The 15,708-nt window shown below is 46.2% G+C and overlaps 1 protein-coding gene across 2 annotated transcripts in view; it reads right to left on the bottom strand.

Moving 5' to 3' along the window:
• The window catches only part of Acox2 (acyl-CoA oxidase 2), a 39,369-nt gene extending 24,361 nt beyond the window's left edge, over positions 1-15,008 (bottom strand). Inside the window, exons 1-7 of one of the 2 annotated variants that reach the window (XR_003301970.2) lie at positions 14,902-15,008; positions 12,303-12,552; positions 11,431-11,593; positions 11,074-11,225; positions 10,573-10,680; positions 1,157-1,276; positions 740-855 (exon numbers count right to left, since the gene is read on the bottom strand). Coding sequence is in view for 1 of the 2 variants with exons in the window: in XM_026402051.2 (XP_026257836.2) it covers positions 740-855; positions 1,157-1,276; positions 10,573-10,680; positions 11,074-11,225; positions 11,431-11,593; positions 12,303-12,462 (819 nt within the window). In the remaining variant the exon portion in view is untranslated. The remainder of the gene's footprint in view (positions 1-739; positions 856-1,156; positions 1,277-10,572; positions 10,681-11,073; positions 11,226-11,430; positions 11,594-12,302; positions 12,553-14,901) is intronic. The other variant, XM_026402051.2, reaches the window with a different exon arrangement.
• Positions 15,009-15,708: the final 700 nt, after the last annotated feature.

Here is a 15,708-nt window from a genome sequence, read left to right as displayed (position 1 = left end):
AAAAAAAGATGCAGAAATGTAGCCGGGCACAGTGATGCACACATGTAATCTCACCAGCCTGGGAGGCTGAGGCAGGAGGATTGCAAGTTCAAAGCCAGCCTCAGCAAAAGCAAGGTGCTAAACAACTCAGTGAGATTCTGTCTCCAAGTAAAATACAAAAAAGGGCTGGGGATGAGGCTCAGCGGTCGAGTGCCCCTGAGTTCAATCCCTGGTAGCCCTTCCCCCACAACAAAAAATACAGAATGTTTCCCTGCTTGTTGCTAACTAGCCACCTCCCCAGGTGCCCTGTTTACATTCCCTCTGTGGGGACACCCCAGGCTTTCCTTTGATCCACAACTAACAGGGCACAGCCTGGCAAAATGAGAACCTCCAGGTCTCTGCCAGCACTCGGGTTAGCGTCTGTTCAGTGGCTGCTTGTGTCCAGGCCTCACTGTGGGAAAAGGTTAGCACATGACTTTCAGCCCCCTTTCTTCTTTCCCTGGGGTTGCTTGGCCATCCAAGGTGGAGAAGTCTGAGGCTCAGCGAGGCAAAGCAACTTGCTCAAGATCACACCGTCTCTAAGCTGGGGCTTTCCTCCAGTCGGTGGGACCGAGTCCTTCTCCCTAAAACTGCTCAGGCCAGAGTCTCTCTGGGGAATTGTGGCCTAAGCAGTTTTAGGGAGAAGGACCCAGACCCAGTGTCAGCCTGTGCAAGATGCAGGTCCCCTGCCCAGGCAGTAATAGCTTCCCTGACCTCCAACCTGTGCAAAGCGACTCAGCATGTTCTCCCTGGGGACCCGCACGTGGTCTAGAAGCAGGAAGCCATTGTCTACATTTTCCAAGTCCATCTTGGGCCCAATATCCCCAACAGTGATTCCTAGAGGGGGATGGAGAGGAGAAGGACTGTCATTTGAATGACACATTTGCTGTGCCAGGTACCACATACCCATTCCAGCTCACAGCAGCCTGTGACACTGGGTTATAGCTGAGGTCAGACAGATGCTGACTCTTGCTCAGGGTTACCCAGCCAGTCAATACCAGGACGTTCAATAGAACCCCTCCTGGACCTGGGACAGCAGTCCCAACTTCTCCCATAGATTCCTTGGGCCCTGAGGACAAGGGAAACTTGGTGGGACCTTCTCCTGGAAGGGGTCCCTGAGGGAACAGCATGGGCTTACCTGGCAGTGGGGTGTGGTCCTGGAGGCTCCGGATGGGCACGATAAAAGCGTGCATTCCCTGCCTGGCTCCTGAGCAGATCAGCTGGGCCAAGACCAGGGCATGGGTGGCCGACCGGCCCACTGAGGGCAGAAAGATAAGAGGCACATTGTGGGGGAGACCTGTGTATTGCTGTCCCCCAGCTTAGGCTCCTGGGGTTGAGGTTGCTCAAGGACATCTCTGAGGCCTCCAAAAGTTATTGATGATAGAGGAGATTGTCCCCAGAGAGCCAAACAAAACTAGCAGTGACTTGACAAAGGAACTGAAAAGAGTGAGCTCTTGAAAGTTCTGCTGTCCCCCCAAAACAAAAGCAAAAGCAAAAAACTATTAATAAATCACTCTGTTATCAACCTCATAATAATGAATACAGATATTTATCAAAATCCAGGTGTCATTTTGAAGCCAGATTTAAAGTTAGGTAGTCAGTGTAGTTAGGTAAATCGGGTCTAATATCGAGTGAAATCTAAAATGGAGGCCATGCTGGGAATGACTCAGGGAAAACAGGACAACTCATGGAGTGTTAATAAAGTTCTGAAAAGGCCCTAGGCCAAAGTCCACCTGGAAGAAATGTTAATGAACATCCCCCAACAGACTTGAAGACAGCCCATCCCAAAGAAATGTTAATGAAGCCCAGGATACAGCCCCCAACAGATTTGGAGGTAGCTCATCCCAAAGAAATGTTAATGAACAGCAAACTTGACTCGGAAATGACCAGATTACTCCTTTGTCCCAAACCCTTCCCACCTACATTCCTTCACCAAACCTATAAAAAGGGAAACACATTGCCCGCTAACTGGATTCCACCTTTTGGGTCCCCTTCTTCCTCCGGGAGAAGTCTTTTCTTCTGTCCTTTAATAAATTTCTAATTTCTACTCTGACCTTGCCTCGGCGTGCTTCTTTGGTGTTATTCTTCAACATCGGGGAGCAAGAACTCGTCACCGGTCAACAGCGGTAACATATTGGAGGTTCCACCGAGATTCTACACCGAGGTAAGTGCACGCACCCCATGTCTGTTTGAGGTGCATCTTTCTCTCTTTCTTTCTGGAGGTAAGGTGGGCACCCGTCGGCTACTTAAACGCAACTAGTGCAGCCGCCACTCTACAAGACTCGGGTGAGAGGTTTCTCGGCCTAGGCAGCTCTCAATCACCTGTTCGGTACAGAGCAGGCATGTTGGGTTCTGCCAAAGCCGCTTCCAACTTTTCTGTCTGGGCCTGGAGAGCAATTGGCGTGAGTACACAGTGTCCGGAATCCCGATCTGCCTCAGATGCGTGGAGGTGGAGGAAGGAGTTTGGAACAACTGAGGAATTCAGGTCTGGGCTACTCTCAGACGAATTCTTAAGGTTCCTTTCTCTTGAGCCCCCTTCCGACAGCCCCCAGGGGTATCTAAGGTGATCGGTAGATGAACGGCATTGAGGGAAAGCCCCAATCACATTTGCCTCCGTATGGGCCATGCAACACTCCCAACCCCGCATCCAATCCCTCCTGGATGCTCCCCTTCCTTCATGGGTCAGAAACGTTAGCAATTCAGGTTGTAAGGCTGAGAGAAAGGCATAGGATAATTAGTAAGATCTGCCCAGGTTCCCTAAGGTGCATAGGTAACTATCACTAGTCTGTTTTACCGCCCAATGTTTAAAATGAGCTGTGTTCCTTAAGCTACCAAGAGAGGCATTTTTTTTAGAATCAACTCCTCCGGTAATCTGCTAGTCTACAGAGCAAGGATGACAAAAGAGCACACAAAGGATTTTAGTGGTCGGGAGGAAAGCAGTAAGGCCCTTAAGTCTGAATCCTCCCAGGGTCTCTGGCACAGGGCAAAACTGAGACCCTAGCACTTTGCTAAAGGGGACCAGAAACCCCTTGGCAAAGCCAGGTGAGAGACGGGTTTTCTGGACCGTTTAGGAGGCTCAAGTATTAGGGAGATCAACAGTTTTCTCCGGCGCGGGCGCCTGAGTTCTGTTTTTTTCTCTCCACACTCAGATGGGAGCCTCACTCTCTAATACGTCAGGTACGCCACTTGCCTGCGTATTGAAAAATTGGGATAAATTTGACCCTCAAACACTCAAGAAAAAGCGCCTCATTTTCTTCTGCCGCCAGGTCTGGCCTCAATACAAACTCCCTGATGGAAAAACCTGGCCACCAGAGGGAAGTATCAATTTTAATACTATTTTACAACTTGATAAATTTTGCAAAAAGAAAGAAAAATGGTGTGAGGTGCCATATGTTCAGGTTTTCTTTGCTCTAAGGGAAAATCCTAAATTATGCCAACAGTGTAAAGTAGACTTAGCCATGGTATCTGCCATAAGACCTAATTACCCAACTGGAGCACAGGCAGTTCCCAGAAGTGATCCTGAGTGGGACCCAAATGATGAGCAAGACGCTTGGAAAATTAGATATTTTCAGGTATTGATCCTTGAAGCCCTTAGGAGAATCAAACAAAGGCCCATTAACTATTCTAATATTTCAGAAATTATTCAGGGCCCCCAGGAAAGCCCTGCTCTTTTCATGGAGAAACTCAAAGAGGCAATAAGAAAACATACCACCGTGGATCCTGAATCCACAGAGGGCCAACTACTTTTAAAGGACAAATTTATCACTCAGTCAGCCCCAGACATCCGGAGGAAGTTACAAAAATTGGCATATGGCCCTGATCAATCTCTAGATAACATCCTCCAAATTGCTACTTTGGTTTTCTACAATAGAGATATAGAGGAAAAAAAGGAGAAAGAGCTTAGAGACAGAAAGAAAACTGAAACGCTGGTATTTGCTCGCAGAGGAGTAAGCTCCCAGGGTGCAGGAGGACGAAATGCTCCTCAATCCACAAGAGGGACTTGTTTCCAATGTGGAGAGGAAGGACATTTCAAACGGAATTGCCCAAAGGCCAAGCGTCCGCCTCCACGGCCCTGCCCTAGATGTCAAGGCAATCACTGGAAGAATAACTGTCCCCAGGGACGTAAGTCCTTGAAGTCAGATCCCTCTACACATGCCTGACGGGGCCCAAGCTTAACCTTGGCTCCCGTGACTCCTATCACCGCATGTGAGCACTGGGTATGCTTCTTCTTAGGGAGCCAAAAGGTCAACTTCCTTTTAGATACTGGCGCCAGTTATTCTGTGCTCACCTCTTATCCTGGACCTCTTTCCTCTAATACTTTAACTATACAAGGGGTGTCTGGACTAAGCCTTTTACCAGAAGGCTTACTCCCCCACTGAGTTGTGAATGGGACGGGGTGATGTTTTCTCATGCATTTCTGATAGTCCCAGAATGTCCTAGCCCCTTATTGGGAAGAGATATACTTTCAAAACTTCAAACTGAATCTAAGACCAAGAGGACCATTATGTCTGCCTTTATTAGAATGTGATATAAACCCTGAAGTGTGGGCTACTGAAGGCAAAATTGGACAGGCAAAAAGTGCAGTTCCTATCAAAATAGTTTTAAAGGACCCTTCTGTCTTTCCACATCAGAGACAATACCCCTTACGCCCAGAGGCAAAAAAAGGTTTATTGAAGATCATTCAGAACCTCAAAAGACAGAAACTTTTAGTGCCCTGCAATAGCCCATCACCAAAAAGTGATACTTAGCTATGATATCTTGGACTCACTGAGGAAAAGAATCAGAAAATTTGGGCTGATCAAAGTACATACACCCTTCCCCCTTCAAGACCTAAGGCAGATAAAAACTGACTCTACTGGAAGGTTAGGAGATATGCAGATTGCCTAGGATTGGATCTATCCAAAGGAGCTAATCTTGCAAGTGAAAGGGAAACTGAGGAATTCCCAGCAGCTGCCAGAGCCTTTTTCGCTTTGGGGAAATTTCCTCATTCTTTCTCTACACTGTAAGGATTACTCCACCCAAATGCAGTAAAGTCAGTCACACTGAGACCCTTGATTTTACACTTATAGTTGCCCCTATGTGAGAACATCTGGTCCACTCATGGGAAATCTAAGGTGCCACTGATAGGAGTCATAATTAAATGGAAGTTCAAAACCTAGAGAGGTACTTTCTTATCTGGTCTATTTTAAAGGTTATTATAGATTGTTTCTTGGGGATAATCTAGGTTAAATGTGTGTCTAAATGATGTTTCATCTGGTATCTAAATGAGTTTGAAGCATTGCATAATCTTGCAGTTAAAAGTTAGGGTTAGGTAACTGTTTAGTTTGTGACAATTCATGCCAGAGAACTTAAATACTTAGGATGGAAAATTAAAAAAACTCTACTTCCAAGTTAGCAAGTAACTCCCAATCAGTTTTATTTTTTTTATCAATTTTTGAACTGGGTAGCCTAAGGAGATTTCACTAGGTATACAGTGCATTGATTTAGGCAAGGATAATAAATTATGATTTGGTATCTGTTTCTCTCTGTGTATAAGATTTAGGAAAAAGTGTTGAATTAAAACGTTGATCTGGCTTATTGAAATGACATTAATTAGCAACAGTCTTGGAAATTTTCAAAACTTAATTTAGATATACATGGTAGTATGTGGATTTTTTTCCAGGCGATTTAAGGTAACTTAATACTACTTTAGGAACTTCAGAAAGAAGCTTAATGATCCTGAAGGAACTTCTTCTGATAGTGGCTTTTATATTATCAAAAAGGATCCTATTTTCAGTTGTGTGAGCAAGTTTTTCTAGCATAAGAAGATAAATTGTGACTTATGGTTAAAGTGCCTCAGGCATGTGGTTTCTGGTCAGAATTCCAGTTTCCCCAGGTCCTTCCAGACCTCAGCCAGGACGTAAGTTGGTATGCAAACAGAAGCAGCTTGGAGCTCAGGCCCAAGTAAAAAAAGAAGGGATAAAAGTGTCTTTTTTACCTAAACTCAAACTAGACCAAATCAAGAAGTAAATTGTATGGCATTTACTAATTACTGGCCGGTCAATTTTTCTAGGACTTTTGCCTTTTTTCTATGTTTTTTTGAGCTCATGATTTTGTTCCTACAGACAAGTTAATGTTTTTCTGATAAGTTCTATTTTTGATCAACTGGATTTTTTTAAACATTGCAATGAGATTTCACCTGAGAAATCTACAAGGCCTTCACCATTGTGTTATGTATGTGTTACACTTGTGTTACGTGTTGTTTGTATGTCTATGTCTGTATGTGTATGTCCATATATCATGCAGTGATTGACAGACAAATGACAGATGAGGAGTGCTCATGAAAAATTAAAAATGGATCCAAATATCTTTGATTCACATGGTTCAAATGACTCAATTTAAATTTGGTAAATAGATAAAAAAGGAGGTCTTAAATTAAGCTTATAAGTTTTTCTAGGTGTTCAAAAAGGCCCTAATAAAATGTTGATGTCTATGAAGTAATCTGCTTAGATTCAAAGGTTCTAGGTATGGATTTAATAGAGGGAAAGTATTTCTGGATAAGAGTCTATATGATTAAGTATAGAGTCTATATGAGGGTTTAAGTAAGAGATAAAGAAAGTTTATGTAAATTGGTCATGTGTATAAGTTTTGAGTAAGTTACACAACTATGGTTAAACAACAACTGTTGTCTTTCAATACTTTTCTTGTGCTCTCTTGCTCTACATAATAAAGTTCCTTCAAATCCAACTGCAAAAAGTCTCATATCAAACTTCCAACCAGCTTCTGCTTAGGCACTACCAGCCTCTGATGACCAATGGACCCCCAACATCTTCAAGAGAACAATTCACTCAGTGCTGAAGCTCACTACCAGACACGATGGAATGCAGCGGACATGGGACAGCGGGAAACAACAGGTTCAGAGAACCTCTTAATCTGCCATCCTGGATTCATGAGTCTTTATGTCCTTTTAAGCTTCCTCATGGCCCTTGGTCTCTTTTCTGTCAGCCCCCCAACATGGAACTTCTGCCAAAAATTGATCTTTGCTCTAATTTTTATCTTCATTCTGTTTTTATTCGCTCTGATCTTCAGGTGCTGGTGATGGTATCAAAAAAAAAGAGAACTTGCCAATAGACGGGTTGCCTGCCATTTATCCAAGCCCTGCCATCTCCCCCTTAGTCATTTCTTTAAAAGCCAAACTTGGTTAACAAAAATATCATCAATGTAATTGTGATGTTACTAATGTGTTCATATCTTCCAGGTATACAAGTCTGTAAGGTAGAAGCTTCAAAAAAAAAAAAAAAAAACCATTATCAAACTGATGTTCTAAAATTGTATGGTAATTTTAGGCTTAAAATAAAAACATGTTAGATTCAAGGTAGCTATTACGTAAACTAAATGTTTTTATCCTAGTTAGTTTTGTTTTGTAATTTGCTTTTAGATGGTCTAAGGATTGCCTGTTAATGTTTTAAACAGGTACTACTTTAAGAACTCACCCTGGGTTAACTTAAGATAAGAAGTTATCACCTACAAGATAGAGAGATAGGTACTAAAGCCCAGTACTTAGTATAAGGCTACTGAAACTTATTTGCTAGATGTTTAAGATTAAGTTTTAAAATTAAGGTTAAATTAAAGGGCCAAGAAAACCAATATTTGGCTCTTGCCCTCTAAGTCAGTCTGAATCAGGGATAGGGTACTTCTCCAAAGAGCTCTGCAACTCTAGGCCACATAACCTCCTGATTAGGGAGATTAATGAGACCAGTGGAGGACAGAAGCCAATCAGTGCATTTGCTGTGAAGAGGAGGGTCATCAGAGAGGGAGACATCCCTGATACTTCCGAGGGAAGCCACGTGGTCAAACAAGGCCTGGACCCATCCTAGCGCAAATGGCACTAGCAGAACTGAGAAGCTGCTGTGAAGTTCCCGAGGACTCCCAGGAGAGATTCAGCTGACTATTAAATAGGTAGTAACAAAAGTCAGTTTGACTTACTTCATCTTAAACACTTAGCAAAGACAGTTAAAGAGCCAAAACACAGCTATTCCTGGACATTTTAAATGATAATAATAGTTAAATGTGACTTCCAAAAATAAGTAGACTGGAGGCTACAAAAAAGATTCTTAGACAGAAATGCCTGATAACTGTCAAAGGGACTGTTAGAGTAGTTTTACTTTAAGGCCCACAGATATTCCTAACCTACACAGGCAGGCTTGGTGTTTGCTAGTATGAGTATCCAGCCCTAAGTAACAGAATTAAAGATTTCTCTATTAGACACAGAGGTCAAACTAATAAAAGGATTTTACAAGATCAGATGATATTAAATTATTAAACTATATCTTAAGGGAAGGACAACTGTAACCCTAAAAGTTAAATGTTGTGTTTACATCCCTGACAATTCTGGCAATGTGACAAATATCCTTAAAGATTTACATACTCAGATAAAATCCATGTCCTCACCAACTTTGTCATGAAATCAATATCTTAGCTTCTGGTTCTTGGTACTTCCTGGTGGGAAACATTGTTAGTCTCTGTCTTTGGTATCATACTTATTGACATATTCCTGTGCTGTGGTATTTATTACTGCATTAATATGGTTCCAATATTAATAAATTCTTGTTTCTCTTATAGACCGCCCATCACTCAAATGGCCCTCCAGCCTATCATGGACCACTCGATAGACCCGATTTTTAAAAGGGGACTCCAAACTGCTTGCCCCAACATCGCCCCTTTTGTCAGCCTGAAGAAGCCAGAAAGATCTTCGCCCCCATTCCTTACAGCAGTAAGGAGTTCCCAAATTAGAGGGGGGAATGAAGCCAGATTTAAAGTTAGGTAGTCAGTGTAGTTAGGTAAATCGGGTCTAATATCGAGTGAAATCTAAAATGGAGGCCATGCTGGGAATGACTCAGGGAAAACAGGACAACTCATGGAGTGTTAATAAAGTTCTGAAAAGGCCCTAGGCCAAAGTCCACCTGGAAGAAATGTTAATGAACATCCCCCAACAGACTTGAAGACAGCCCATCCCAAAGAAATGTTAATGAAGCCCAGGATACAGCCCCCAACAGATTTGGAGGTAGCTCATCCCAAAGAAATGTTAATGAACAGCAAACTTGACTCGGAAATGACCAGATTACTCCTTTGTCCCAAACCCTTCCCACCTACATTCCTTCACCAAACCTATAAAAAGGGAAACACATTGCCCGCTAACTGGATTCCACCTTTTGGGTCCCCTTCTTCCTCCGGGAGAAGTCTTTTCTTCTGTCCTTTAATAAATTTCTAATTTCTACTCTGACCTTGCCTCGGCGTGCTTCTTTGGTGTTATTCTTCAACATCGGGGAGCAAGAACTCGTCACCGGTCAACAGCGGTAACAATTTGACCCTATACTGACGTTTTCTAGTTCTTACAGGGCAGGTATCATGAGTCTCATTTTTCAAGATAAGGAAAAGGAGACTCGGAGAGCAGGGTGACATGCCGGAGGTCACTGGCCTGGTGGGGGGCAGAGCTGGGATTGGAACCCTGGTCTGCTTGATTTTTTTTTTTTTTAAAGGATAAAGGATGGAGTTCCTTTTCTTAAAAAAAAACAAAACAAAACTAATTGTATCTTTGTTTTTAAATTTATTAATTTATTTATTTTTATTTTATTATTTTTATGTGGTGCTGAGGATTGAACCCAGTGCCTCACAAGTACTCAACCACTGAGCTACAACCCTAACCCTCTTTTTTTTTTTTTTAGTACCGGGGATTGAAGTCAGAGGCACTTAACCCCTGAGCCACACTGCCAGCTTCATTTTGTATTTTATTTAGAGACAGGGTCTCACTGAGTTGCTTAATGCCTCACTTTTGCTGAACTCGTGATCCTCCTGCCTCAGCCTCCCGAGCCACTGGGATTACAGGCGGGCACCACCACACCCAGCGGTCTGCCTGATTTCAAAGGCGTTTTTCTCTCTGTGGTTTTGGTCTTGTCCATTCTCTTACTCTGTCTCTTTTCTTCTGATTTTCTCTCTCACCTCTACTTTTCTGCTTTAGTTGAACTCCAGGCATTTGTTTTATTTATTTTCTACACAAGGCCTGGGTCCCCAAATGCTGCAGATCCGTCTGCAGAGCTGAATTCTCAAACCCAAGGGAGGAGGCCTTGGTGGGCATGGCAGCCACCTGGTGGCCATCTGATTAGAGCTGATGGTGGCACGGGATTTTCTGGGTGTCTGGGGCAGGGACAGGGAGGTGTTTTTTCTACTCACTGTCGTCACAGGACCTCTGCCCTGGCTGGGGACAAGCTTAATCACTCAGGACAACTGGGACTAGGCCAAGTGTGCACATGTGTCATGTGCATGCACACACACGGGGGTTGGGAGGCAGCGTGTGCGTGTGTGGCCTTGTCTCTTATCCTTGTCAAAGCCCAAGCCCCCCCCCCCAACCTGCCAGCTGTTCACTAATGAAAGTCTTAGCAGCCCCGTTATTTCCAGGCGACCAGCGCAGGAGAGGAAATCAGCCTGAAGCCTCTTGGACAACAAATCCAGTGCTGCTCTGCCCTCTGATGTTGTCCTCCTTGGGCAGGGACAGGGCAAGGGAGGACGGATACTCACTGTCCCCAGGCCACCACTTGGCGGCAGTCATGGTGGGGCTGTGTATCACAAACTCCTGGGTGGCTGCGTCATAGGTGGCTTCAGTCTCCAGGCCTTGAAGATATGACCCTGGCAACCAAGGGGGGGAGTAAGACATTCAGCCAAGGCGGGGTTCTTAACTGGGGAGCAGCTTCCGGGTGGGACTGGACTCTGAGCTACCAGTCAGTATGGAGTAGGGCCAGCTCCCCTCTGTACTTGGCAGGTATTTCTCCCCTTTGATCTCTGGGTTTTGTGGGGATGCACAGAGTGGGGTGCTGATGCTTCTAGAAGGAATGACTTATCCAGCTGGTAGTTCATACAGTACAGTTGTGAAAATTAGAAAAAGCCACCCCTTCCTCAAGACCCTTGACTGCCATCTGCTGGAGAGTTTTCAAATCAGATATGCAATCTATGAGACACAATGGGCCCTCTGGGGTTGTACTGTGCACGACCCCAACACTGTATGCAGCAGCCCTGGCTCACCGTGTCCCAGCTCTGTCTGGGCATACGTTGTGATGATCTGGAAGTTTTCACAGAGTGGTAGCCATTTAGCAATCTGTTCCTCTGAGCCAAGGCTCCTGAGCGCATTCATGAAGACACCATTTAAAGTTAAGGCCACGTCTCCAGAAAGGGCCCTATGGAGGAGAGATGCCATGATTCAGTAGCCTATTAAGACAGGGGTTGTACCCTCAGCTAGGGTGCAAGAGGGAAGGGACATCTGGAATCCTGGTTTCCCAGTAAGTAATGGTTTTGTTGGAGGAAATGGCTCATGGGACTGGGAGGTTTATAAGTGATCCCAGGTAGATTCCTCTCTGGCAGGGCCACACCAGGAGTAAGTACCTGAAAGCATAGGCCAATTCGCAACCATCTGCCAGCCAGCCCAGGCGCTGTGCTATCATCTGTATGTGGTATCTCTTCCGCAGGGCAGTCTCATAATGCTCATTCTGGGTCATGAAATGATTGTTCTTAAGGCTAAACACTGGGTCATTGTGGATGATGCTTTCTGCAAGGGGTGGAGAAAAGAGGGCATAGGCACTTGGGTGAGGTTTCTGGCATCAGATCTTCCCACACACTTGCCTCATGGATCTGCAAAGGAAGTCACTCATTATTTTACAGATGAGAAAACAGAGGCCCAGAGGTGAGAAATGTGATCTGTCCAAGGTTACAAAAGCAAGGCAGTGGCAGAATTAGGACCAGCATTCAGGTGTCCTACTGCCTGGGACCCTTCTGTCACTCAGATGGGCTCGGGGAATACTGGCATGTTAGTAGTGCCTTCATAGTCCAAAGGAATGACTCTGACAATGGTGTTTCAAGGGCAAATTTGTGGGGGCGGGTACAGGGGATTGAATCCAGGTGCACATCCCCAGCTCTTTTTGTATTTTATTTTGAGTCAGGGCCTCGATGAGTTGCTTAGGGCCTTGATAAATTGCTAAGATGGCTTTGAATTTACGATCTTCCTGCCTCAGCCCCTGAGCTGCTGGGATTACAGGTGTGCACCACCAGACCCAGCTGCAAATGTGCTATTTGAAGATGGGACTGTGACTACTCTCCCATCATCTAAGGAAAGCACATAGCCATAAATACAATGCATTAATAAAAAAAGAGAGAAATTCTGATATATAAGAAAGAAAGAGAGAAAAAGAAAGAAAGAAAGAAAGAAGAAAAGAAAAGAAAAGAAAAGCAGGGTACTCTGTGTCTCAGCCTCCTCTTACCGACTTTCCTCCGGATTGCAGTGTTCTGGGCACCTCTGTCAAGAATGTTGGTGAGTCGTTCCACGTTGAAGGACGGCACACGCCTCTCACTTTTTATGTCAGGGTGCTCTTGCCTGCTCCACTTGTCCCCCAAGGACACGCGGTGCACCGGGCTACCCATCCTACTCTGCTGTTCAAGGAGAGACACTTCCAGCCCAGCTGCTCTGAAGATCTCTTCAGGGCACGGGGGAGGGGGGTGGTGTCCAGGAACCTGTGTGCACAAGGAATTACCTGAGGCTGTGTGTCAGCAGGCCCCAGGCCCGCTCCCCTCTGAGCTTTGGACAGGATTGCACTACAAAGCTCACGCTGCAGCCTCTATGGCTTGGGTAATGAGCACCATCCTCATAAAGAGCCGGAGACAGTCACTCAAACAAAATGATCTTAGGTTAGGTGAATGACCCCTAGTGACACTGCTGGAGGTGGCCAGGACTACACGGGATCTGACCACAAAGCACATGCATTGTCCATACGGTGCCCCACCCTAGGGACTTACTGTGGGACTCAACCCCATTTCTTGAGCTCTGAAGGGTACTGTGATGCTGAGGGGAGGAACCTTGCCCTCCGCCTGGGAAGTGGTCCCCTGGGACCCCAGCACGTCTCCCATACCCAGGGTGGGCCCTGCCTCCTCCATGCCAAACCCTTGGGCTCTTAGAAACTCTCATTCCTCTACAGTGAGGCAACCACCAGGTACAATCCATCCTACTTCCCACGTCACTTGAACCTAACTGCTCTTTGCCGTCTTCTTGGCTACCACCTAGCCACCATCACTTCTTACCTGGCTTCTATGTCTCTTTTGTCTGTTTTTATTTTTTGGTAGCTGAGACTAAACCTAGGGGCACTTAAACACTGAGCCACATCCCCAGCCCAATTTAATATTTTATTTAGAGACAGGGTCTCACTGAGTTGCTTAGGGCCTTGCTAAATTGCTGAGGCTGGTTTTGAACTTGCCATCCTCCTGCCTCAGCCTCCCAAGTCCCTGGGATCACCTGCGTGCGCCACCACACCTGGCCCAGGTAAGCTCTTAAGTGAAAGTCACCTTGTGTTTCTCCCTGCTTGGAATGGGCTCCTCGGTGTCCACCATTTTTGGAATGGAGTCACTGCCATGTCCCTCTCCTGCATTAAGCTACTTCCCCATCCTGGGCCTCCTCTCACTTCCTCCTGCCCTTTGCCCCTGTTGGCCTGAGGCTTAGCTCCCTGGTGTTCCTGGTGAGTCCCAGCTTTCAGGACCCCAGCTCTAGGAAGCCCTCCTGCAGGCAGCACCCCTGGGAGAACTGGATCCCCACTAGCAGTTATTGGTACAGGGGACAAGTTCCCGTTTACACACATATCCCGTCCCCTAGCAGGGAGAGGTGTGTTGGGTCCCCAGAGCCTGGCTCACAGGAGGCAGGCTGTAAGCCTTTCCTTCGGTCGACCACACCTTTGGATTCCTCTATCCTTCACCTCAAACCTGGGATGTGCTGCAGTTATTACCATTTTGTAGAGAAGGCAGGGGCTTGGAAAGAAGCCACTTGGTCAGCTCACAGCCACAGGTAGCAAGTGGGATTCTTTTTTTTTTTTAATTTAATTTTTTTGGTACTGGAGATTGAACCCAGGGGCACTTTACCACTGAGCTACATCTGCAGTCCTATCTATCTATCTATCTATCTATCTATCTATCTATCTTTCTATCTATCTATCTTTCTATCTATCTATCTATCTATCTATCATCTATTTATTTAGAGACAAGATCTCACTGAGACTGACTTTGAACTTGTGATCCTCCTGCCTCAGCCTCCCAAGTTGCTGGGATTACAGGTATGCATTTCTGCACCTGGCAAAATGCACTATTATTATTTAGCAGGGCTGGGAATGGAACGCAGGGCTTGGCGCACATTCTACCGCTGAGTTACACCCCCAGCCCAGCAAGTGGGATTCTTATGCGAGGCCCCTAGAGCAGGGCTGTGGGTGCTGAGAAGAAGCCCAGAGTCTCCATCAGCTGCCTCTGGGATTCCTGGGAAGCCACTTAGCCCAGCTCCTCTCTCTGCCCCTTGCTCCCTCATTCCAAATTCCCCTGCCTCCTGGCTGTCCCCAACCTCCCAAGAATCTCCCTCCCACAGCCTTTGCCAGGGCTATGCCTGTGACCAGAATACCCTGTCCTCATATATCACCACGGCTCCCTCCATCTCATCTTAATGTCACCTCTCAGGGAGGCCTGCCTGACTACTTTAACATCCCAAGTCCCCTGGCACTTGATCCTGTTCCCCCCCCCCCCTCTGCTTTGTGTACTTTCTGTTTACATACACGCAAGGTCATTAAACTGCTCTGTTCCCGGTTGTTTTCGTTTATTGCTGTCTGTAGCTGCCCTGCCCCCACTAAAATGCCAACTGTAAGTGGGCAGGGACCTTTGCCAAGCGCCTGCTCTAACAGGGCAGAGCCTGCTGGCAAGAGTGTCTGCCGAATAGTGGTGAAAGAAAGAAGGCGCTGCTCACAGCCACTGGGAGCTGCCCAGGCTCAGTCCTGGGGCGTCATGTCCTCAGTGTCTCCCAGTTCTTCCCTGCCCTGCCCTGGCTCCCTGACTCACCTCTGTCCTGTGCCCACACTTTAGGTCTGGGCTGGCCTCTTCCTGGTGCAGATCTGAGCCTTCCAAAGACAAAGGTGAGTGGCTAAGCCCTTTTCTCCTCCCCCTGAGGGGTTGGGTGCTTAACCGGCTCTCCCACGTGCTCCCATACTTCTGAGTCCCCGCCCCCAAGCCACTGAGTGAGTGTGACATGCATATATGCTGGGTGCCAGGCACTGGGGCTGCCTGGGTGCTTGTAGCTCCCACACATATCACACATACATGGTATAACTTCCCATTCTTGTGGTTGTACCTGAGGTGGAGTTTCACTGATTCTGTGTTCATATATGAACATAGGAAAGTTCTGTCCTGTTCAAAGCTGGGGATTGCTTTGAAAGTACTTGTACTTGTGTACCCCAGCTGTGTTTCCAGAGTGACACCCCTGATCTGTCCTGATGGCGTCCTCTAACTTGCCATCAGGAACTCAAGCTGATCACATCACAGGGGCTTAACGGGCTCCCTGCAGGTGATCCCCTTGAGAAAGGCTTGCTCTGTGAGAGGACTGTTTTTTTCCCCTCTCCCCTGTCTGCTGTAGAATTTGGCCTGTTTTATGGTTAGCATTAGTATTCACGTGCCCTCTCCAGGTTTCCTGGATAGAGCTACAGGAGTGGGGTGGGATACTCCGAAGGCACCTCAGTTCAACTCTTAAAACCCCAGAAGGAACTCATAATAAGCGGGGCGGGGGGGGGCAGTGGGGGGGAGCGGGTAGAAGTTCACTGGATGAGACAAAGAGGAATGAAGGAAAGGGAGGGGGATGGGAATGGGAAAGAC

Source organism: Urocitellus parryii, chromosome 3 (assembly GCF_045843805.1).
Source record: "Urocitellus parryii isolate mUroPar1 chromosome 3, mUroPar1.hap1, whole genome shotgun sequence".
NCBI lineage: Eukaryota > Metazoa > Chordata > Mammalia > Rodentia > Sciuridae > Urocitellus > Urocitellus parryii.
Note: the sequence above shows the minus strand (reverse complement) of the source record. Positions and strands in the feature narration are given on the sequence as shown.